Raw genomic sequence first — 24,805 nt, 5'->3', positions numbered from 1 at the left:
GGGAAGGAGGGAAATGTGCGTGAAACTGGGCCAGCGTTAACCTACGGTGTTGATATAGAGCATGGCAAAGCATTCTTACTGCTCCTGGTTCTAGATCAGGTAGTTAAAATAAACATTAGCATTTGTTTGTTGATAGCCTTCACCAGCCTCTTTTGAATCACGCACTGGAAAAATAATAAGTGCTGCGTCACACTACACGTTCCATTCAGCTTTGGCTGAACTTGATAGCAGAGTCCTAATGTGGTTTTCTTTGCCTTGATTGATAGATGCAAGGAGTTTGATATCTCTTTTAGGTGGACATATTGGACTTCTGGAAATTTGTGCCTTTAATACACCATCTTCTCTTTCTTATGAATTCATTGTGATCATGATTGTGGATGATACAAAGATAGGTGTAGGGGTAGGTAGTGCTGAGGAAGCTAGGCGATTGCAGCAGGATGTATACACATTGGAAGAGAGGGCAAAAATGTGGCAGATGGAATAGTGTTGGGAAATGTACGATAATGTATTTTGGTAGAAGGAATAATAGTGCAGACTATTATCTAAATGGGGAGAACGTTCAAACATCAGAGGTGCAGAAGGACTTAGGAGTCCTCGTGCAAGACTCCCAGAAGGTTAATTTACAGGTTGATTCTGTGGTAAAAAAGGCAAATGCAATGTTGGCATTTATATCAAGGGGAATAGAATAGAAAAGCAAGGAAATAATGCCAAGGATTTATAAGACACTAGTCAGGCTGCACTTGGAGTATTGTCAACAGTTTTGGGTCCCTTATCGCAGAAAGGATGTGTTGTCATTGGAGAAACTCCGGAGGAGGTAATGAGGATGATTCCGAGAATGAAGGGGTTAACATATGAGGAGCGTTTGGCAGCTTTGGACCTAAACTCACTGGAATTTAGAAGAATGTGGGGCGGGGGGTTGGAATCTCATTGAAGCCTACCAAATACTGAAAGGACTGGGTGTGGAGAGGTTGTTTCCTATGGTAGGGTTGCCTAGAGTACCTAGAACTAGAGGACACCGCCTCAAAGTTGAGGGACAACCTTTTAAAACAGAGCTAAGGAGGAATGACTTAGCCAGAGAGTAGTGAATCTGTGTAATACTCTGCCACAGACTGCGGTGGAGGCCAACTCTGTGGGTATATGTAAGGCAGAAGTTGATAGTTTCATGATCGGTCAGGGCATCAAAGGATATGGCGAGAAGGCAGGTAAATGGGATTGAGTGGGATCCAGAATCAGCCATGATGGAATAGCAGGGCAGACTTGATGGGCTGAATGGCCTAATTCTGTCCTATGTTCTATGGTCTTATGATTTATTTACCATTCAAAATACTAAAAACTGAGCAGTTTGATGAGAATTTAGAAGGTGAAATCAGAATGTTATTTTAGAGATTTTAATCATTCACCAGAAATATTTTGTAATTTTCAGAGATTTTTGTTTTTATTTTAGATGTGCAATTTTAATTATTTTTGTTTGATCTCTCAGAGAATTTAATTCTAAAACCTCTTACGTGAATCATAACATTCAGGTGGCTGTTGCAAGCTGTAGGTTTTTGTCTTAGATATTCATTTGTATTCCGTAAAATCACTGGCCTTTAATCAGAGGTGCGGTTGGCTCACTTTCCCAAATAACTAATTATAGGGTAGCTCAAGGCTGGAAGAGTACCATGCTCGCATGATATGAACTCAATACTTCTACTTCTTTGCACCTGCATAGAATGTCTTCCAATCTTTCCAACTCTGGACTGAGAAAAAAAAATACTCGAATATATAAAATTAAACACAATTATAAAATCTCATTTATTTCAGAATCTGCCTGCAAAAGCTAATTGTATAATTGGACTTCTTTCAATATGCCTTTTAAATCAATGATAAGAACAGGACGAGGCCTCTTGGCTCCTTGAGCCTGCCCTGTTATTCAGTAAGATCGTGGCTAATTTAACTTTCCTCAAGTCCACTTCCCCCTCTAATTCCACAATATTTGATTGTCTTACTGAATTAAAATCTATCTCTGGTTTCAATGCATTCCAGAGTTCAGGGTGCACAACATTCAGGAGCAATGAATTCAAAAGACACATGTACCTTTTACTGTATAAATTCTCGCTTATCTCAATCCAAATTGGATGACCCTTTTTTCTGAGACTCTGCCCTCTGGTTCATGGTCGTTCCCATGAGGAGGAATATCCTCCCAGTATTTAACCTGTTAAGCTCCAAAGAACCTTCAGTAAGATTACACATCAGTCTTTTAAACTGTAACTAGTTATCCTCATAATAATACAACTTCATTCTACGTCAATTCTCTGAACTAACTCTAATCATAATTTATCTTTCCTCAGATAAGCAGATCAAAACTGTTAACAACACTCTTTCATTTCATGTTTCAGGTGTGAAGACCCCAAATCCTTTTGTGGTGCAGCTTTCTGCAGTCTTTCTCCATTTAAATAATAACCTGTTTTATTATTCCTCCTTCCAAAGAGAACAACTTCACATTTTCTCCATATTGTACTCCCAACATTTTGCCCACTCACTTAGCCTATCAATATATACCTGTAAAGCATTTGTATCCTGCTCACAACTTTTCATCCCACATACTTGTATTTTTTTTCTTTAAGTTATGAATACATATTGTAAACAGCTGCAGATCAACCACTGATCCCTATGCACCCATCTCATATTTTCTTATGGTATTAAATGATGTAATTTGATTTATCAAGTTTACGCTGGCCCTCAGAGAATTCCTGCCAATTGTATTCCTCCACTTCTATAAGCTATTCTTGCTAACATATTGATCAGCTCCGGTCTGATTCTGCTATCATCCAATTTCCTGGCACACGGGACCACCTAGCTCATTTTATTTAATAAAAGAACAAATGAGTGAGCAGGATTGCTGAATTGACAAAAGTGATTGCAATGCAACTAAAATCTTCATACCATGTAAAATCTAAGAGTGTGACGAGTGCCCCATCAGTATCCAGCGTACTGATTGCCACAATTTACTTATCCTTTCACAGTTCAACATCAGTTTATTATCAAAGTATGTTTACAGCATGTCATCAAGTATACTGCCCTGAGATTCATTTTACACAGTAGAACAAATAAAGTACAATAGAATGAATGTCAGACTACACACAACCAATGTGCAACAGAAGGCAAACTGTGTTATACAAAGGAAAATAAATAAATAAATAAATAAATAAATAGATAAATAGCCAGCTGGTGGTGGTCCATCAGCACTGGACATTGAGGCAAACCGTCCTGAGTTCGAATCCAGCTGACTTCTTGCATGTTTTCCATCCGCACTGGGTTGAGTGTTCAGCTAGCAACTCAGCCTCGTTAAAGACAGTCAAATGCTATGCAAGTGGCTAAAATGCTGCCCAATGTGCCACAAGGTGTGAGAAGGAACAACAACAAAGAAATAAGTACACAATACTGAAAACATGAGTTGTAAAGTCCTTGAGAGTGAGTCCATAAGTTGTGTTCAATGATCAGTACAGAGTCTAGGTGAGTGAAGTTATCCATGCTGCGTCAGGAGCCTGTTGGTTGAAGGGTAATAACTGTTCCCGAACCTGGTTGTATGGGACCCAAGGCTCCTGTACCTCCTTCCTGGTGGTAGCAACAAGAACAACGCATGGTATAGATGGTGATGGTCATTGATGATAGTTGATGCTTTCTTGTGGCGCACTCTTCGTGGATGTGTTCAATGGTGGGGCGGGCTTTTCCTGTGATGAATTTGGCTGTATTCACTATTTCTGGTAAACTTTTCTGTTCTTGAGTACTGCTGTTTCCATACTAGGCTGTGATGCAACCAGTCAGGAGGCTCTCCTCTGTGCGTCTGTAGAAGTTTGTTAAAGTTTTACATGACATGCCAAATCTGTGCAATCTGTTCAGAATGAAGCAGACGCTTTCTTTCAGATAAGATATAACAGATTTTTCTCTGACTGTTAACAGCATTTAGAAGAACTCCCAGTAAAGCAGAAAAAAAGCTATGGAAGACTCAGATTCACACTTAGAATCAAATTCTAGATACCTTTGGAATGCTTAGAAGGAAGACTTCAATTTACAGACAGATTCATAGGTTTCCTTAAGTATGCTCCTTATGTTACCTTGTGAATTGTAACATAATGAGTCTTCTGCAGTTGGGCACAATTGAAAAACTTGGAAACTGAGGTTCTTGAAACATAATCAATTTAAGAAGCTGTGGCCTTCGGGACTTGAGAACTTCAACATGTGGAGGGCATATATGAAATTCTCAATGGAAAAGGGCTAAACAATAAATCTGTATGTAAGGACTTGTGCAAAGTCTGATCACATCAGAGTCCTTAAACATCTACAATAATCAGCCTAACCTATACAGTTTAAATCAATGGCTTTTCAGTTGTGAAAGTTCTAGACTCCTCAGCATCGCCATGTCTACAAATATCTTAATACTGGCATTTCTTAGTTTCAGTAGGACAATTGTAATTACCTTAATAGTACTTCTCATAGCAACAATGATGTTGGAGTTCTGAAACTTGATAACATTGCAACTTTTTGTTTCATCCCTATTTGGTAGTTCTACTCCCTTCACTTTGAAAGTTTGAATTCTGGGATGTGGGTAGCTGCTTGAAGACTATGAATTTCTTGAAATGGAGGTGTCTTTCATCTTTTATATCAAGGTACAGCCGAGTTGTTTTTTCTGGGTTTGCACTGTCCACAGTCTTCAACCATGTCTTTCTCCATCAATGATTATATCTGAGCAGAAAAGGTCCATGTGCTTTTGGAAGGTAAGCACTATCTTCTGAACCATCAGGTGTATCAAATTACCATAGATCGCTCAGCATGGAAAAGGATATTTTGAATCCTGCTAATCTATTTTTTCTTAAGTTCATCAAATCAACAACTTCTATTAATTTCATATTTTTGTAATTACCCACTTTCCTTTAAATGCACGTTATAGAAACCCAAATATATAAACATATCACACTTATGAGAAAGGACACTCCAACATGTATGGTAGTGTAGTAGTTCTCACAATACTTTACAGGACCAGCAGCCTGGGTTCAATTCCCACTGCTGTCTGTAAAGAGTTTGTATGTTCTCCTCATGACTATGTGGGTTTGCTCTAGGTGCAGCAGTTTCCTCCCATGGCACAATGATGGACCGGTTGGTAGAGAGGCTGCTTAACAAGCTACAGGAACGTGGTATTAAAGGAAAGATTCTAGCATGGATAAAGCAGTGGGTGATTGACAGGAGGTAGAGAGTGGGAATAAAGGGAGCCTTTTCTGACTGGCTATGGGTGACGTAGTGGTGTTCCACAGGGGTCTGCGTTGGGACTGATTCTTTTTAAGTTATATGTCAATGATTTGGATGATGCAATTGACAGCTTTGTTGAAACGTTTGCAGACGATATGAAGACAGGTGGAGAGGCAGGGAGTTTTGAGGAAATAGAGAGGCTACAGAAGAACTTAGACAAATGAGGAGAATGGGCAAAGAAATGACAGTTGGAATGCAATGTCGAGAAGTGTAGGGTCATGTACTATGGTAGAAAGGGTTAACTAATTTCTAAATGGAGAGGAAATATAAAACGGGAAACGGGACTTGGGTGTCCTTGTGCAGAATTCCATAAAGGTTAATTTGTAGGTTTATTCTGTTAGTATTCATTTCAAGAGGACTAGAATATAAAAGCAAAGATGTAATGTTGAGGCTTTATAAAGCACTGGCGAGGCCTCATTTGGAGTATTGTGAGCAGGTTTGGGGCCCTTAAAAGGGATGTGTTGAAACAGGAGAGAGTTCAAAGGAAATTCAGAAAAATGGTTCCAGGATTGAATAGCTTGTCATATGAAGAGTGTTTGATGACTCTAGGCCCGTACTCATTGGAATTTCAGAAGAATTAGGGGGGACCTCATTGAAACCTTTCGAATGGTGAATGGCCTTGATAGAGTGGATATGGAGAGGATGTTTCCTTTGATGGGAGAGTTTAAGACCAGAGGACACAGTCTCAAAATAGAGGGGTGTCCTTTTAGAATGGAGAAGAGGAGAAATTTCTTTAGTCAGAGAGTAGTGAATCTGTGGAATTCTTTGCCACAGGCAGCTGTGGAGGCCAAGTCTTTATGCATATTTAAAAGAGGTTGATAGGTTTTTGATTGGTGGGGGCATGAAGGGATATGGGGAGAAGGCAGGAGATCAAGGCAGAGAAGAAAATTGGATCAGTCATGATGAAATGGCGAAGCAGACTCAATGGGCCAAATGGCCTAATTCTGCTCCTATATCTTAAGTTGTTATGGTCTTAATTGGTCATTGTAAATTGCCCGTAATTAGACTAAGGTTAAATCAGAGATTGCTGGGCAGCACAGCTCGAAGGGCCTATTCTGCATGTATTGCAATTTAAAAAAATCTTGTAAGTCTTTGTAAAGGGCACAGTGGAAATCTGATAGGTATGGGTGACTTTGTTGTGAACTAAATGATAAATTACTCTCAGGACTTTTATATTCTCTGTACTGAGAGTACAGATTTTGCAGCTGTCAATTGTAACATTGCCCACTCTACATTGTTAGCAACCTTTTTTGTGTTACAATAGCACACGTTGATGTTGGATACAGTCACCAATCTAGACTCATGTTCTTTGATGCAACTTAAAATCCAATTCTACATCCGACTTCTTTGTCTCTAGTTTGGAATACATCACCTAATATTTGCTTAGACTTTGTAAATCAGCTTTCAATTATGATAAATTTGATAGAAATCTTATTCTCTGGGTATGTGTTTGAAAATTAATTTTTAGCCTTTAAAAATTGCATGCAAGGCTGTCTTTTTGTATTCGCCTTTTAGGCATTTATCCTGCAATAAGCTTCATGAATCTTTAAATGAAACCTTTAAAAGCTGACATATTTAACATAGGTTAAGTCTTGAATATACTTTAAAGTCTGGTTTGCCTCTTGCCGTGGTCTCGTCAGCTAAATAGCTTTTTAAAATTTTAATAATTAATTATTAAATAATAGTAATCAAACTGGACGGCAATGTTTTATGATATACAGTATTAGGCTGGATGTAGGTTACAGAAACATGACTATGTCACCACCTTAAATTTATTACACTTCCTTAATATAGAAAGCCAAGGCATTGTTCATGATGTCACAAGGAAAAGCAAGGAGAAGTTAAGCAAAGTGAAAATAATATGATTAAAGTGATTTATTTTATGAATTTTAAAGCAACGTGGGAGAGAGTTGTCGATTGTGAATCCTAAATGCTTAAAAGTAGATTTGTTAATAGTTAGCAATGTCGTAGTTGGTGGGTTGGGGCACATTTGTGTGAAGAGAATACATAAGTAGAATGCAAAGGAACACAGGGGTTTGATGAGATTCTTACATGGTTAAAGAAGTTACAGAGATAAAGAGGATTTAATTACGAGGATAAAATCTAAGGAACAGGGATATGTTGGACTAGGGTAGGCAAATATGTTTGGTAAGCATGAATTTATGTGGGATATCACATGGGCATCAGGATTATGAATAATGACCAGACAAGTAGGTCTTTTCAGAGGGAAAAGATTTTTATGAAAACTGTTGACCTTGAAAATGTAGGTCATGTTTTCCATTCTACGTCAATTGTGAGTAATCTGGGACTAATCTGGCCCTATTAACTTTCCTTTAAGGGAATTGCATTAAAGTTACTGCCAGATGTCAGATAATCGGTCAGATAGCGCAGCCAGTAGGGGGTCAGCAGATGCAGTGGGAAGGTAGAGATGGGTATCAATGTCACTTGAGTTGAAGAAACTGATCCACTTCTGTGAATAACTTCACAAAGGAGACATGCATGTGAACTTCACAACTTGTGAATGTGATATACATGACTGAGATGTGGCCGGGAAGGAATGAGTGCTACCAACTGCACAAGAACACGGAAAGCAAGAGAAAGGGTAGGCACCTGGCTCCTCAAAGCTACCCCCTGTTGTTTAGTATGAACACGGCTGATCTGTGCCAGCCTGAATTCTTCTTTTTCAGAAAGATATCTTCATCGATCTTTAGTACTTCTAAAAAATGGCCTCCAGCAACCTCTAAGGTAGAGAATTTTTGAGATGCAGCATTTCTGCAGAAAGAAATGTTTATGCATCTCAATTTTAAATGAGTCTCTCCTTTGTTTGTAACTGCGTTCCACCTTCAAGACTCCCTACTTGTAAAACCATTTCAACATCTATCCTATCATGTTCCTGCGGGATCTCATATGCCTGTGTTCTCTAAATAGACCCAATCTGTTTAGCTACAGCAGATTAATTATTTTTATTTCTTCTTACCGAAGAGTATGACCTCACATTTTCTGGTATTAAAGAGAGAGTGAGAGAGAGAGAGTAAGTAAATGGCATTCAAATTTTACAAGGAAAGCAAGATATGGTGTTATTATGTTTGCACATAATAAACTTCAATTCCCATTGTGCAATGCAGGTGGTTCACCTAGAACTGGAAGTGACATCATGTGAGATGGTTGCATGCAAATGGTTACACTCATATCGAATGTTACACTCATATCGAATGTTAGCCATTTTACTGTAAATAAATATGTTAGTTTTACCCACATTAAGTTTGCCCTTTATTAACAATAAACATAACAAATACAAAGCAAAACGTTGTGATGTAACGGCTGGCATATTTTGAAATATTTGAATGAACTGAATGAGTTAAACTCTCAGAACTACTCTAGCTATAAATAATCTTTTCTTATACAATTGCATATAATGATTCACAATTAACTTAATGAACACCCAAATTCACTGCCATTGTTAGGAAGTTCAATTGAAGCATACAGTTGTAATTCAGGGATGAGATGATTTTTCTTTGCTGCTAAGTGAATGTTGGACATATGGAAGTTATACATTCCTGCTTTAATGGACGGATTACCGTGTGGGGAGATTAAATTAAATTGCCATAGAAAGTAACACACATAAGGATTGGCAATAGTTTAGATTTCAGTAAAGAAGGATGAAGAAATTGATTAGGAGAGAAAAACTAGAGCTTGGAAGTAAATTTGAAGGGAACATAAAAGTACATAGAACAGTACAAAACAAGACAACTGTGCCAAACGTAAAAGCAATTTATAATAATTCCAGCTGCCTGTACATTTTTTATATCCCTCCACCTCAGTTCTGTACATGTGCCTGTCTGACTGACTCTTCGGTTACCATTGAATCTACTTTCTACCATGTCCCTTGACACAACACTCTTTGCCTTGGTTATCTCCTTTCACCTTCTCCTCTCACCTCTAGTTTTTCACACTTCTACTCTGGGAAAAAGACTCGATCTACTCAATCTATGCCATGAATTAATCTGCCTCTAACACCACCCCTGGCAGGGCGTTCCATGCACTTATCATCCTCTTTGTGTGGGGAAAAAAAATGCCTCTACCATCCCCCACTTTACTTTCCTCCAATCACCTTAAACTTATACTCCAAAGAGTAAAGCCCTAGCTCACGCAACCAGATCTGAACACAATATTCCAAGTGTATTTACAAGTGCATGTAAAAACATGTATTTGCAGTATACTGAGAAGCACCTGAGAAGGTAAATGTTATGTTGAGCAACACATAAAGTGCTGGAGGATTTCCAGCACCTGCAGATTTTCTCTTGTTTTGTGAAGTGTTATGTTGACTTTCATTGCAAGAAAAAAGTGAGTGTAAGATCAATAGAGTCTCATTACAAATAAAAAGAGCCTTATTTGGTGATCATACTCAAGAGTGCTCTGAGCAGTTTTAACTTGTTATCCACAAAAAGATATTTTTGCTCCAAAGGCAATGCAACCAAGGATCATGGGGTTGTTTCCTGGGCAGAGGAATTGCTGTATGAGGAGTAATTACGTTGACTAGGTTTATAAGGATTCATTGGAATTTAAAAAGGCCGAAAGAAAATCTGGTGGAAGCTAACACAATTCTGGCATAGCTGGACACAATGGATGTGGAAAGAATGTTTATTTTGGCTAGGATGTCTAGAACGAGTGTTATCACAGTGTCGGCTTAGACGGCAAGAGCTTCGAGACAGAAGTCAGTGATCTGACAGAAGTTCCTACCACAAAGGCAGAGAAGATCAACTTGCTGAAAGCATACTTCAGTTTTTGTGTTGCTATGTGTCGTTGCCGTTAAAAAGACCTACAAGGTTTAATGTTACACTCTGATTATGTGATTTTTCTGAGGGTCACAGCAAGGTTGTGGGCCTTCAGAATGTACTGACACAGTGACTGCAAATCCCTGTAATTTAGAAACACAATGCGTTTTTGTTTACAAATTACTGTTTAAGGCAACAACCACTTACGTAATTAACAAAACAAAGTAATTGGTCTTTTCCAAGGATATGATTCAGTCAGAAGATGTACTACACCCTCCAAACAACCATTCTTCTGCGGGAGAGACAGCTGCAGAAGCCTTAAATTCTAAACCAGGATTGGAACTTGCATTTGCATTGGCAAGCTAGCAATAGGTAGGAGCTGTGAAGTGGGCAATTGGCTACCCAAAGAAGCTCCCATCTTATTTTGCTTCTTGTTGCCATCCAAGCTAACAGTTCCATAAGTGCCAAACCCAGAGCAGACTGGTGTCAAGCAAGGCTGGATCAAGGCACTGACTTTTTCTTCAAGGTTTCTTGCTATGATATGATACCTCTCCTCCAAACAGCTTCTCACTAGAGGTGTCCTAATCTGGAGGACTGTCATAAAAATCTTCCATGTATGTGCCCCTGGGAACATCCATCCTCAGTAGTATGAAGACTACACTTGCATACACACATATTCATGACAGCTGTTCTTACATAGAAACATAGAAAATCTACAGCACAATATAGGCCCCTCGGTCCACAATTCTGTGCCAAACAGGTACCAATTTTAGAAATTACCTAGGATTACCCATAGCCCTCTGTTTTTCTAAGCTCCATGTTCCTTTTTCTAAGCTTCTGATGGCAGAACAATACAATAGGATCATGAGCAATCACTGTAGCTATTGAATGATTTCATCCAGATGTTAGTGCAGTAGTGCAAATTTCTGGAGCATTTCTAAACATGACCAAAGTTGAGAAATGTCTTCCTAAAGTGCCTCAGCTGCTGCAGGCACAGCTGTGAAGGTAAAGCACAGCGTGATGCGGTCCTGAGACGTTCAGGATCTCAGCCTGAAGTGTCGATCATCCTTTTACCTCCACAGGTGTTGTTTGACTTACCGAGTTCCCCTGGCAGCTTGTTTTTCCAGTATTGACTGCAATACTGCTGACTGCTGCAATGCTGTTAGCTTAAAGTGCACCGGGTTCCTCCAGGCAGCTGTTGGGGATTGGGATAACTTCAGGCTGCAGATCAAAGCTGTGTACAGGATGTCACTTAACTCAGAAGACTTTTAAGCTATGTTGAGTTTATTGTCATCTGCACAAGTGGGGTGAAATGTAAGTCCAGTGACAAACTTGCTTGTTGCAACATCACCCAAGCATGTAGGTTCAGATAACGCACAGAACATAAACTGTATAAGCGGTAAAGGACTGTGCAAAGTAAGACGTTAGTGCAAGAAGCAATCAGGGACAAATCCATGGTAGTGCAAAATGTGGTCTGCATTGTTCCATTGCTGAGGTAGGATTAGGGTCATGCAGATCAGTTGAAGAAGCTGGTGGTTGTAGGAAAGGACTTGTTCTTAATCTGGTGATGCGGGACTTCAGGCTTTTCTTCGTTTTGCCCGATAGTAGCAGTGAGAAGAGGGCATGTCCCAGATGGTGGAAATCGTTATATGATAAACAACACCGTAAATGGTGGTGGGGGAGGGGTGCTTTGCTGGCGATGGGTTGGGTAGTATCCAGTACTCTGGGCAGTCTCTTGCATTCTTGTGCACTGGAATTTTCCTCATACCCCCTTGCCAGAGGCTGGCAAGTCGAGTGAGCTGATGAATTTGCAAATTTTTTCCATAATTCAGATTGCCATTTACTGCTAAGTTATTGCCTTGCACATGCTTCACATGAGCCTTTACTATTTGTGGCAGAGTCAGGCAGTGATTTCGCATGACTGTTCTCCATGACGTAAATCAAGGGTTACCAGTTAGCAACCCACTTGTAACATAGTGGATATGTTGCTATAGTTTATGCTTCAAGAACCCACTGTAGTGAGTGAAAGTATAGTGACTGGAAAGACAAAAGTACAGCCGAGAGAATGAAATAAAGAACTCTGATTAGTTTAGGATATCCCTTACCAGGGCTATATTAAGAGAAATGCCACAAGGAACATTATAGCATGCTGATTGGAATTTTCCTCATACCTCCTTGCCAGAGGCTGGCAAGTAGAATGAGCTGACGAATTTGCAGAATTTTTCCATAATGCAGATTGCCATTTACTGCAAAGATGTGCCACTAGTTGGCATTTCTCACTCCTGTACACCTTCTTGTCAGCATCCGAGATTCTACCAACAATAGTTGCATCATTATTAGATTGTTAACTGTATTTCCTGGTAGCTTTTTCTTTTTGGAAAGATGACCGTGATGATGGTAAAATGAAGAGTATGGGACCAGTGGTCAATGGAGTGTCACTTTAAGTTACTGAAGTTATTTGTGAATAACTTCATCTTGAGACAGTTCCTGGTGTAAATGGCCCATTCTTTTCCTGTTTCTCCATTCTTAATTACACTTCCTTATTCACTTTCCATTTCCTTCCTTCTCTTCCTCATTTTCATGCTGCCTCTCACAGGATTCCTCAAGTAACATTCCTGCTTCCTAGGCTGCTGTGGAATAGCCCCTTGGTTTTAGTTGAGTTGATTCCTAGAATATACTGCATGCTGCTTGTTGTATGAGGCTGTAACACCTGGTGTGATTTAACAGAGAGAGGCAGCACAAGAAAGAAGACTAGGAAGGGAGTAGAAAGTGAACCAGGAAGTGCAACTGAGTAAGACTGATCTTACTCACTTAGAAATGTCTTCTTATTTGTCATTTGAGAAATGGTTCTAAAATATTAATTCCTTGAGCTTTTGAGATTCTTCATGGTTTTTCTTATCTTACAGATCCACTGGATAATTTCAAAGTTTGTTTACAGCTGTGTATGGTATATACTTAGAAGATAAAAAATAATCAGGAGAGAACAACACTTTTCACTCATTATGAAAATAAACCTCTAGTGTGCATAATTCAACAAAAATATTGCAGTTTGACATTTATGACAAAATACTTAGAAATATATAGAATGATGAAAGCCACTTTTTTCAAGTTTTCAAGGATTATTTCCACATCTTTTTTAAAGGAGCTAATAGCAGAAATAGACCGCTGGAAACCACAATGATGTGACAAGAGGTGGGGGAGAGAATGAGAGAGAAATAGAGAGAAAGAGAAAGAAAAGCAGAGAGAAGGAAGCTGGAGGGAGAAAAAGGTAGAGTTATAGAGCAGTCTTCATGACCTTAGGACGTCCAAAAGCTCATTGCGAATAAGTACTCTTAAAGTGAGATAATTTTGTAATGTAAGAAACACAACAAGCAAATTGCTTACAGCGGGGTCTCACATATATCAATGCTAACCAAAAAAAAAGTGTTTTAGAGTGATGCCTACTTAAGAGAAAAGTGCAGGTCAAGATACCAGAGAAGTTGCGTTTGTCATGGAATCTTCTAAATTTTTTTGAGAAGACATCCATGTCCTGATTAATTCTCATCCAAACTGTTAGCCTTGCAACAATTTAGAATCACGCTCATCCAGTTCTGCCCTGAACTATCAGGCTAGATTATAAATTCACATCCATCCAATTGGCTAGTCTAAGTTCAGTCAGTGAGCCAAAACTGGGACAGAAAATTCCAAAATTTGCATGTATAAACATTAATTCCACATTATTGTTTTGACAATGTGCATCAGGGATTGATTCACTTCTTCAAATTTAGTAGTCTTCTAGTTTTGGGATTTGTGGAAGTCAACAACAGGTTAACAAGGGTGATCTTTCACAGCCAGGACCAGCTGTTTTCACAGCCATGTGCTAATGGAAACCACCTGCACTAAAGGGAAACTTTTGACATGCTGGACAGTTTTGTTTGCAATAGCCATCTGACTTTAAATGCTGCTCTACATCAGAAATTAATTAGAAGTTTACTTTCAGATTACATCAGACTTACAGGAGCACACCCAGTCAAATAAATCAAATTATCACACACTTTAATTCCATTCTCTTTCTTTATACACTGTAAAAGATGTGCATTTTGTATTACAAGAATGAATCTTCCATTTCTGCAAAAATATTTGCATATTGAAATTATCTGTGGCCCTATAGCCTTGCCATTCAACTTTAAAACACTTCTGACTGCTTGTTCATTTGCAACTTGTTGACTTTGACTTAGGAAAATTCAAAGTGCGTCACAGATGTGTTTTCTGTGAAGGGGTAATCTCATTAAAAATGCAGGTTCCTGTAGAGTTTGACAGATTTATTTATTGATTTATTTTTGCACGAAATGACCAAGGTAAGGAGAATGAACCACTTTTCCATTTAGAAATTAGGGTCAAGTTACATTAATCAAAGGCAATTATTCAAAGAGTTTCTTGTGTTTGATAGACAATGAAAGGCTCTCTTCTTGAATAAATGAGCAGATATTCCATGTATGGTCTAAGCTTTCATGTACAGTATTCTGTATTTATAATGTGACTACATCCATCAGATCAAAACGTATGGTCAGTGTGGTCTTTCGTGACCATACCAAAACATATGGTCTTTTTTTACACAATTTCTACAAACTCCATGAAGATTCCACCACTGGACACATACAGGAGGGCTTCAGATTTTTGGACCATTACGTTCTCTTCCAGGGAAGGTGGGACCTTTACAGAAGGACGGTTTGCACCTGAACTGGAGGGGGACTAATATCCTAGGGGGGAAATTTACTAGTGCTGCATGGGGGGCTGGGGGTGGGATGGGTTTAAACTAGAGTTGCAGGAGGGTGGGAAACAGAGTGCCAGAACAGAGAGTGGAATGGTAGTGATGAAAGATGTTGTTAAGCCTGCATACAAAGTCAAGGAACTAAAAGGTTGAGCATGGTGGGATTGTTGTTTTGAGTTACAGATATTTCAATACAAGGACTGTGGTTGGAAAGCCGGATGAGTTAAGGGCATAAATCAACATGTGGAATTATGACATTGTCGTCATTAGTGAGATCTGGCTGCAGGAGGGGCAGGACTGGTAGCTCAGTATTCCAGTGTTTTAGACGTGTTAGAGTGGAAGGGATTAAAAGGGGAGGGGTGACATCACCAGTTAGCAAAATTGTCATGGCAGTGCTCAGACAGGACCAACTGGAGAACTTGTCTACTATAATCACATTAATGGGATTATGTTGCAGACCACCTAACATTCCATGGGATTTAGAGGAGAAGCAAATTTGTAGAGAGTTCACAGACTGTTGCAAGAAACATAAAGTAGATGATTTTAACTTTCCACATATTGACTGGAGCTGCCATACTGTAAAAGAGGATGGGCAAGAGTTTGCCAAATGTGTTTACAGAAATTTCTTTTAACAGTACATAAAAGTCCCAACTAGAGAGATTCACCTAGGGCAGGTGACAGAAGTTTGTGTAGGGTAACACCTTGCATGTAGTGATTGTAATGTGATTAATTACAAGGTAATTATGGAAAAGGATAGGTCTAGTCCTTGGGTTAAAATTCTAAATTGGAGAAAGGTGAATTTTGATGGTATCAGAAAGGATCAGGCAAGTGTGGAATGGGGAAGGTTGCTTTATGGTAAAGGTATACTTGGTAAGTGGGAGGCCTTCAAAGTGAAATTTTGAGAGTGCTGAGTTTGTATGTTCCTGTTGGAAGGCGCAGCCAGCGCAACTGTTTGTAGGTTTGATTTCAACGTTTAAGAGAAATCTGGATATGTTGGGATGGATGGGAGGGGTATGGAGGGCTATGGTTGGGCTGCAGGTCAATGGGACTAGGGATGTTACTGGTTTGGCATGGACTAGATGGGCTGAAGGGCCTGTTTTCTTGCTGTAATGTCCTATGACTCTACGAATCTACTGCATATTCCAACACTTCCTCTTTCAGCATTCTGAAGAAATTGTCCTGTTGCAAATCTCTAGATGACCCTTTTGTCTCATCAGCCACTTATCCCCCGTGCCACTTTTTTAAAGGAGATGCAACACATGTCCTTTCACCTCCACCTTTCCCACTGGTCAGGTAACCCAATGTTTCTTCTAGGTGAAGTAATGCTTCACTTACATTTGTACTCCCGTGTATTCGTTCATTGTTGACAATGTTGTCTCCTCTGCATTGGGAATGACTGAACATGGATTAGGGTATTGCTTTGCAGAACAGCTGCGTTCCATTCACAGGGCACTCCTAGCCCACCATTTTAACTCTTTATCTCATTCTCACTCAGACATCTCTGTGATGAATGAGGCCTCATGCCAAGACTGGGCAGCAACACCTCATCTTCTATCTGAACATTTTGCAGCTTTCTAGACTCAATGTTAAATTATCCAATTTCAAGTAACTTTCTCTTTTTGTCTGTACCATACTTGCCAGTTCAGCTGTAAGTCATTCACCTGTGATTTTGGCTTAGATTTTTTTTGATATTTGCACAACCAGGCCTACTAGCCACTCCTGCCATTAGTAACACATAATACAGACATAAAAACATAATTAATCTCATTTGCCATTTGACTTGGTCACACCCTATCACAGATATTCCCTTTGTTCTATCAATCCCTTCTGCCCTCTCCTCAACACAACAGTTCCTTTTGCATCTCCCTTTTTCAGTTCTGATGAATGGTCTCTGTCTTGAAACATAAACTGTTTCAATTTCCACAGAACCTGCCTTACCTGCTGGGTGGTTCCAGCATTTTATGCTTTTATTGTTTGCTTTTTTACATTGCCTGATTCAGACTGCTGTTGTCATGTTATCTATCATCTATCATCTATTATCATCAAAATTTAAATTATCAGTGATTACGACTAGTAGCTCCAGTACTGTGTATGGTCCATATAACTGCAAGTGACTTCATCACAGCAGGGTAAAGCAATAAAGCAGTTAGCAGATGGCTTTACAGTACCAGCAATCACTGATTGGGGATCACTTCCTGCCACTGTCTATAAGGAGTTTGTACGTTCTCCCTGTGACTGCGTGGGTTTCCTCTGAGTGCTCTGGTTTCCTCCCACAATCCAAAGATTTACAGTTAGGATTAGTGAGTTGTGGGCATACAATCCTTGCTGGTTTGATTTGACACAAATGGCAAACTTCATGGTATATTTCAATGTATATGTGACAATCTAATCTCCCTCTTTAATCTATGGTAAGTGTAGTTCTGCCAAATCCAAGAAGGATTCTGCAAGCGCACAATTTAGTTGGACAACTAAACAGGAGTTGGACAAATAATTTAATCTCTACCTTTGTTCATCCATGCTTTATTTTTTAACACTGGCCAATTATTATGGAGTCATGAAGTCATACAGCACAGAAACAAAAACAGGCATCTCCGTCAATATCCTTCATCAGATCCCCTCTAAACATCTTATTACTCACCTTAAACCAAAGTTGTCTGGCGCTAGACACTTCTGTCACAGGAAATATTTCTACCTACCCTATTTATGCATTTCATAATTTCGTCTATCTGTATCAGGTACACACCCCAATCCAGACATCTCCTGCTCAAAGGAAAACAAACACACACTCTCAGTCTCTCATCATAACTGAACTATTCCATCCAAGCCAACAACATCCTGGTAAATTGCCTCCACACTCTCTCCAGTACAATCACGTCCTTCCTGTAGGGCTACGTACAACATATTCCAACTATGGTTTAACTGATATTTTATAAAATTCTAGCAAGTCCACTTCACCCTTTATTTTATGTCCCAGTTAATGAAGACAAGTATCCTTTATATCTTCTTCATCAGAGTTTCTACCTGCACTGCCACCTAATGGATCGTTGACTTGTACACCACTTTACCTTTTACCCACAATACTCCGTAGGGTCTTATCATGTAAGGTACAGGCCCTACCCATAAATGATACTAAATGATACAGCCCTCACTCTTAAAGGGTTAAATTCTATTTGCTTTTACTGTATTCAATTTGCCAGCCTAAGCTTGCTCTCCTCACTATCACCAACATTACCAATTCCCATGTCATCAGTAACTGCTCCACGCTCATGTAAGTTGTTAATGTACATAGCAAGCAGCAAGGTTCCCAGCACTGATCCAGACAGTACACTGCTGAACATAGGCTTCCAATCACAAACAGACCCCCCCCTATCATCCCTTTCCTTTTTTAATTTCTCTTTAAAGAGAAAATACCTTCTCTATATCCTCCCTTTCAAGATCCTTCACCGTAATGCAACTCTGTACTTCCAAAGACCACTCGCACATGTACACTCTATTCCAGTGTTCACTGGACTGCTTTCAATTTGTTGACATATTGCTTTAAATAAAGAGATCAGTACTTCAGATATGGTTTCACCATTGCTCTATTTAATTGAAGCATAACTGCCCTACTTTTTAATGAGAAAAGAACTGCAACATAAATCCAGTCTTTCATTACAAACATCATTCTGTTTGGAACAGCATATTCTTCATGATGTTATTTGAGATAATGATACCAGTATGTTGATTCCAAATGCTAATGACACAAGAATGTAAACTCGTCCACGACTCATGCACAACTGTGTATCTAGCATTGATACGTTTGATGTCAATAGCAACTGCGCATTGCGACTTGATAGTGAGACTCATACAACCAGATAGCCAAGTGGTGTGAGATAATTCAGGGGTAGTTTTACACCAGGGAGAGTGACTGCAATCCTATCGACCATCAGGGAATACTTAAACTTAATTTGTCTGTTTGCAGCTATTACATATTCACTGACTTGCAGATGTCAGTGGGATCTGTTTTTCCCCAGCTGCTAAATGATGTGAAACATTGTTTTAACATATTGCAGAACACAGTAATGCCAGATTCCTAGAATATAACAGCAGCCTTATTAATATAGGACACAATATTCTGCTGTGGATACTTGGGTTTCTGGTTCTATAGAATATACGCCTTTGGAAACACATATAAAAGACAATAATTGACTCATATTTAACTAGATTGTGAATAGAAGGTTATGCTTGTTTCTGTGTTATCAAACTCTTCAATGAATATTTAGCAGCTCAGATAATAATAAGCTAATACACTAAGGAAAACTAATTAATGAGAATAAGCTTTTTTATTGAATGGACAGAATTAACTCATCAAAATTGGTAAGGAAGACAACATTAATAAAGTGGATTTTCATTAACATCAAACACTTAATTTGTCTTAAAATTAATAAACTGAGAGTTTGAATTATCAATGTGTGATCAACTTACAAAGATTATTAAGAAAATGTTATATTTTTACTAGTAAGCATTTCTGACTATTTGAACAACCTTAAAATATGCAAAGCAGTTATGGAGATATGACGCTGTGTTTGGTGAATTTGTTTTCAAGGCAGCTAAGACTTGATCTTTGAAGCTTGAACTGCCATCTAATTTTTGAATTAACGTATAGCTCACTCATTATCCACAAGCAGTTAAAAGCAACCTGACAATCTAGTTTGGATTGAAATAATACAATTAATGCATACAGTAAAAGTGTCATACTAACCTAATACACACAGTGATCTGAATTTAATAATGGTATCGGGAAAAAACACAGTAACTGTTGCTGGCAGACAAAGAATCTTCATGTGTTGGTAACTCTGAAGTCTCTCCCTATTAAATGTTATCATATGATTCTTTTTACTTCCATCTGGTAATGATTCTTCTCAAATTAACCAAAATCTTAAATGTTAGATTTTCACCAGATGAAATCTGTGGTTACTCAGGAAAGACATAAGGGCTGAAAAAATATACAGATTTTTAGCCAGCTGCTCTGTTTTAAGAAATATAAACTGTTTGATTGTGTTTTGTGAAGTGATATTTATTGTTTCCCATGTGACAATAATTTGTAAGTTAGAAAGGCAATCAAGATGGCAAAATGCAAAACTACTACTACTGCTGAATTTTCTTGTTCGTTACATAAGCACATTTATCCTGGTGTCTTCAGTTCTGAACTAGCCTTGCTTGTTCTGTCATCATGGCTGCCAATTCATTGTGATATCAAGGGGATGCTGCATTGCCATAGTCTTCTAATGAGATGCCCATTTACTCTTGAACATTGCCTTAATAGATTCCATGGCTCTGTATTGAAGAAGAGCAAGGAAGTTACTAACAATTTTCTATACAGTATTTCTTCATCACTCATTACGCTAGACAACTATGATTTTGCTTCCTGAATACTTCTGGGAGTGTCTAATAAAATTTTGGGCTGTTGATCATGAAAATCACAATGATATTTTCCTATCACGCTCCATTTTTATGAAATTGCCTGTATTTGTTATTTCAATTCATAATTCAAGCCAGAATAATTGATGCCAAGATTAAGGAAAGCATTTTTGTTGGTCCACAAATCAAACAGGTCATCAGTGACAGGCAATTCAAAGAACTTCTAGTGGGACCAGAGAAAATCACATGGAAGTCATTTAAGAATGTTGTTGAAAATTTTCTTGGCAACTACAGATCACCAAACTATGTGCAGCTGGTTGACAACATGTTTCAAACATACAAACATACAAAACCATTGCACTAAAGGTTAATTTTCGGCATTCCCATTTAGACATCCTCCCTGCAAATCTTGGCACTGTCAGTGACAAGCATGATGAAAGGTTTCACCAGGACATTGTTGTCATGGAGAAACGATATCCAGGCAAATGGAATCGATCAATGCTGGCTGATTATTGTTGGACACTTAAATGAGAAGCCTCCAAAACTGAACATAAATGAAAATCATCTAAAAAGCACTTTAAGCTAAGTAGAACTTTGCACCATTATGCAATTAAACACATTATGTCCAATAAAAGCTAATTTTTTGTTTCTCCAAATCCCTACGTGATACAAATAGTTTGAAATTATATTTGTGTTCAGCTGCAAATGGTCTATAATAAACAAAAAAAATTCTGAGGAAGCAGCACTTCCAAAAAAATTTGTTACCCACTTCTGTTTATTGGCTAATACTGTGCTCAGATTGACTGCCCCATTTCCCACAAAACAACATTTCTAAAAGCGTTCCATTGTCTGTAAATTTCCTTGGGATGACATTAAACAGCAATTGGTAAATTTTCTATTTCCTTCACCAAATCGCTAACTATAATAGATCACCTTGACATTGCCTTTTCAACAATTTCTTAGCTACTGTTCTATGACATTCCCATGAAAATCATTCCAGTTTTGTGGAAATGAGTGTATTTCTACTTATTGCACTGAAAGACCATAAGTATTTCAGCCAAATTGAGTGAGATTCACTTCATGTGAATGAAAGTTGTCAGATTTATGCAACAGAGGAGATTAACATGATTTTCATTCGGAAAAATATTCTTTTGAAGATCAGTACCCAGAGGAGTCTAAAATCTAAATGATATCCAAATCCATATCGAGACAATGATAAATTAAAATCATGTTATCTTCAAGAGCTTTTCTGATAACTGACTAAAATAATGGAATTTTGATGGTTTCTTTGAAATTGGAGCTGTAAAAAATAATTGAGGGCTTCTAATTCAAAGCTAATTTTCCAATTCAATGCTAATTAACTTGTTGCCTCACAACAGTAGCTGGAGGTTAATATTGTTAGAACACTAATCCAAAGCAGGGAATCTTTCAAAAAATATTATGCAATATGTTTCACCTGCCTGATATTGCATATTTAATTCCTAGTTATATTTATTTTTAACTAACAGAAAATACAGATCATTTCATGGGAAAGAACAATTGTTCATTAAAAAATGTGAAGATGAACATTTTCTCTATTGTGAAAACTGAGGCTGCATTAAAATTAAAACAGTCAAGTGAGTGACCATTTTTCATAAAATAACCAGGAATTTCAAGCAACAGGCCAGGCACCAGAGAAGCAAAGATGGTGAATCTGATGACTGTTAAATAGAATTCTGTGAGGATGTGTTTACAAAATTGTCAGCAGTTCTCATTTGCCAGTGACTTTTTGACTGCACACATGAAAACAGACAACCCTAAATTACAGTCAGCTGTTTTCTGTGATTGTTCTAACTAGTGTCAGATGCTATGGAGTTCACTATGCAATGGGAAATTGCTGAGGGGAATCTGCAAGAAGTGTCTGCATTAGGTTTTACCGAGTACATTGGTAGCTTCTCCATTACACCCAGGTCTCGTTACACCTCCCCTTTTCCTAATCGGCCATCATTCAGGTAGTAATCTGTTTTCCTGTTCTTGCAACCAAAGTGGATAACCTCAGATTTATCCACATTAAATTGCATTTGCCATGAATTTGCCCACTCATCTAACCTATCCAAGTCACCCTGCATCCTCTTAGCATCCTCCTCACAGCTAACACTGCCGCCCAGCTTCGTGTCATTCGCAAACTTGGAGATGTTGCATTTAATTCCCTCATCCAAATCATTAATATATATTGTAAACAACTGGGGTCCCAGCACTGAGCCTTGCAGTACCCCACTAGTCCCTGCCTGCCATTCTGAAAAGGTTCCATTTACTCCCACTCTTTGCTTCCTGTCTGCCAACCAATTCTCTATCCACATCAATACCATACCCCCAATACTGTGTGCTTTTAATTTGCACACTAATCTCCTGAGTGGGACCTTGTCAAAAACCTTTTGAAAATCCAAATATACTACATCCACTGGCTCTCCCCTATCCGCTCTACTAGTTACATCTTCAAAAAATTCTATAAGATTTGTTAGACATGATTTTCCTTTCACAAATCCATGCTGACTTTGTCCGATGATTTCACCGCTTTCCAAATGTGCTGTTATCACATGTTACGAATGTGCCACAGCTCTGAGGGGCCGAAGGGTGCGGGGTAGCCCCCTCCTTTGTCAGAATCGCAAGATCACTAAGTCAGTTCAAGAGACCCAGGAAATGAGAGAAAGACATGCAGAATCCACAAAGAGCTGGAATGTGTCCTGGCCTGCGAAAGGCGGAGCCACTGATACCGGCTATTGTCTCTTGGAGACGGACTTGTGTATTGAATCTGATACGATGCATCGAAGCCCCCAGGCAATGAACCGAGGGGGAGATTTGCTGGAGGGATTGCATCATCTCAACCTGATTGACATCTGAGACCCTGTGAGTTAGGATAAAAGAGGGTCTGTGGGAACAGCCCCTCAGACACACCAGAAGAAACGTTAGCGATCCCGTAATAGCGAAAGCCGGTGGGAAGGCCATGTGCGTCCGTTTCCATTTGCCCCAGAATTGGTGGTCCTTTACCACGGATGAACGGTTTTTAGCTAACAACGGGGAAATCAACTCCCAACGACTCTCGAAGGATTGACATCATAAAAGGAATGGGCAAGTTTTAACCCGTCTTTCTCTCCAACCAGAATGCTGCACCTTGAATGAACTAAAGTGACTTTTATATTTCCATCGGACAATACATTAACCCCTAGACCAGGGGTCAGCAACCTTTACCACTGAAAGAGCCACTTGGACCAGTTTCCCACAGAAAAGAAAACACTGGGAGCCGCAAAACCCGTTTGACATTTAAAATGAAATAACACTGCATATAACGTTTTGTTTTGCCTTTATGCTATGTATAAACAAACTATAATGTGTTGCATTTATGAAATTGATGAACTCCTGCAGAGAAAACGAAATTACATTTCTGCATGCAACAAAAACATTTTGAACTCCGAAAAAAAGACGTTGGGTTGAAGGTTACTTTTAAGTAAAATACTCAACGTCTATTTGAGTCCTTCTTGTATTTATGAAAAACGCCAAACTTAAATTTGCCGCCAGCAGCAAACCAAAAATAACGTCAGCCAGCTGTCAACCTGAAAAATAAAAGGACTATTTCACTGAACAATGAAAACATATGAATATATGTAAAATAATAGGCAATTAAAATATTTATCATACTTGGTCAGGTTGACTCACACCTGACAATGCAGTCGTATTCAGTAGGGATGGATCGATGCTTAGGGGAGTGACCGGGAAGGATAATGTGTTTTTTTCCTCTCTGAACTCACAGAAGCGTTTCCCAAACGATGTTTGCATTGCGATGATTGCAGAATGTAAATACTCCGAATTTATCATGTCGTGACCTTGTTTGAACTCTCTCAAATTGGGGAAGTGAGACAATGTGCCTTTCTGTAAATCTCTGGCAAGCACTGTCAACTTGCGCTCAAATGCCAAAACATCCTCCAACATGTGCAGGGCTGTACGTCCTTACCCCTGAAGAGCTGTGTTCAGCGTGTTCAGGTGCGCTGTCATGTCTACCATGAAGTGTAGCTTTTCCAGCCACTCTGGCTGTTCCAGCTCAGGAAAGTTGAGCCCTTTGCTGCCCAGGAAAGTTTTCACTTCTTCCAGACACGCGACAAACCGTTTCAGCACCTCCCCTCTGGACAGCCAGCGATAAAAAAACGTTGTAGCGGTGTGCTACACGCAGTCAGTAAACAGCAGTCAAAGATAGCTTTATTCGAACTAAACAGCCTTGCTTTTAAGCCTCCCTCAACCCGCCCCCCCATGGGCGCGGATGCTGCAAAAGACACGTACTCACAAACCCCCGTAGGCTATCTCCCTTAGCCTGAACGCTGGCTAATTGTGAGCCGGTTCGGATGTGTCAGGAAATGGGTCGCCACAACGTCTTATTTAGATTGTACAAGATCACCATAATCTTCAAATTTAGAATTACATTTCAAAAACTAACAAACTAACATAAAATACATTTTAATTAAATACTGACCATGTAGCGGTGTGCTAAACGCAGCGCTAAAATTACGACACGGAGTCGGTAACTGCAGTCGAAGGATAAAACTTTATTCGAAATCTTCAGCCT

General features: G+C 39.0%; 1 protein-coding gene across 6 annotated transcripts in view; it reads left to right on the top strand.

Moving 5' to 3' along the window:
• Window positions 1-24,805, top strand: part of LOC132392655 (calcitonin gene-related peptide type 1 receptor-like) — a 91,488-nt gene that overhangs the window by 3,672 nt on the left and 63,011 nt on the right. For 2 of the 6 annotated variants that reach the window (XM_059966827.1, XM_059966826.1), the window contains exon 1: window positions 4,595-4,649. The exons of the other annotated variants lie outside the window; for them this stretch is intronic. In XM_059966827.1, coding sequence (XP_059822810.1) covers window positions 4,620-4,649 — 30 coding nt within the window. In that variant the 5' untranslated portion in view covers window positions 4,595-4,619. Of the gene's footprint in view, window positions 1-4,594; window positions 4,650-24,805 lie in introns of those variants that run through there. 6 annotated transcript variants of the gene reach the window in all.

This window comes from Hypanus sabinus, chromosome 4 (genome assembly GCF_030144855.1).
Source record: "Hypanus sabinus isolate sHypSab1 chromosome 4, sHypSab1.hap1, whole genome shotgun sequence".
Lineage (NCBI taxonomy): Eukaryota > Metazoa > Chordata > Chondrichthyes > Myliobatiformes > Dasyatidae > Hypanus > Hypanus sabinus.
Note: the sequence above shows the minus strand (reverse complement) of the source record. Positions and strands in the feature narration are given on the sequence as shown.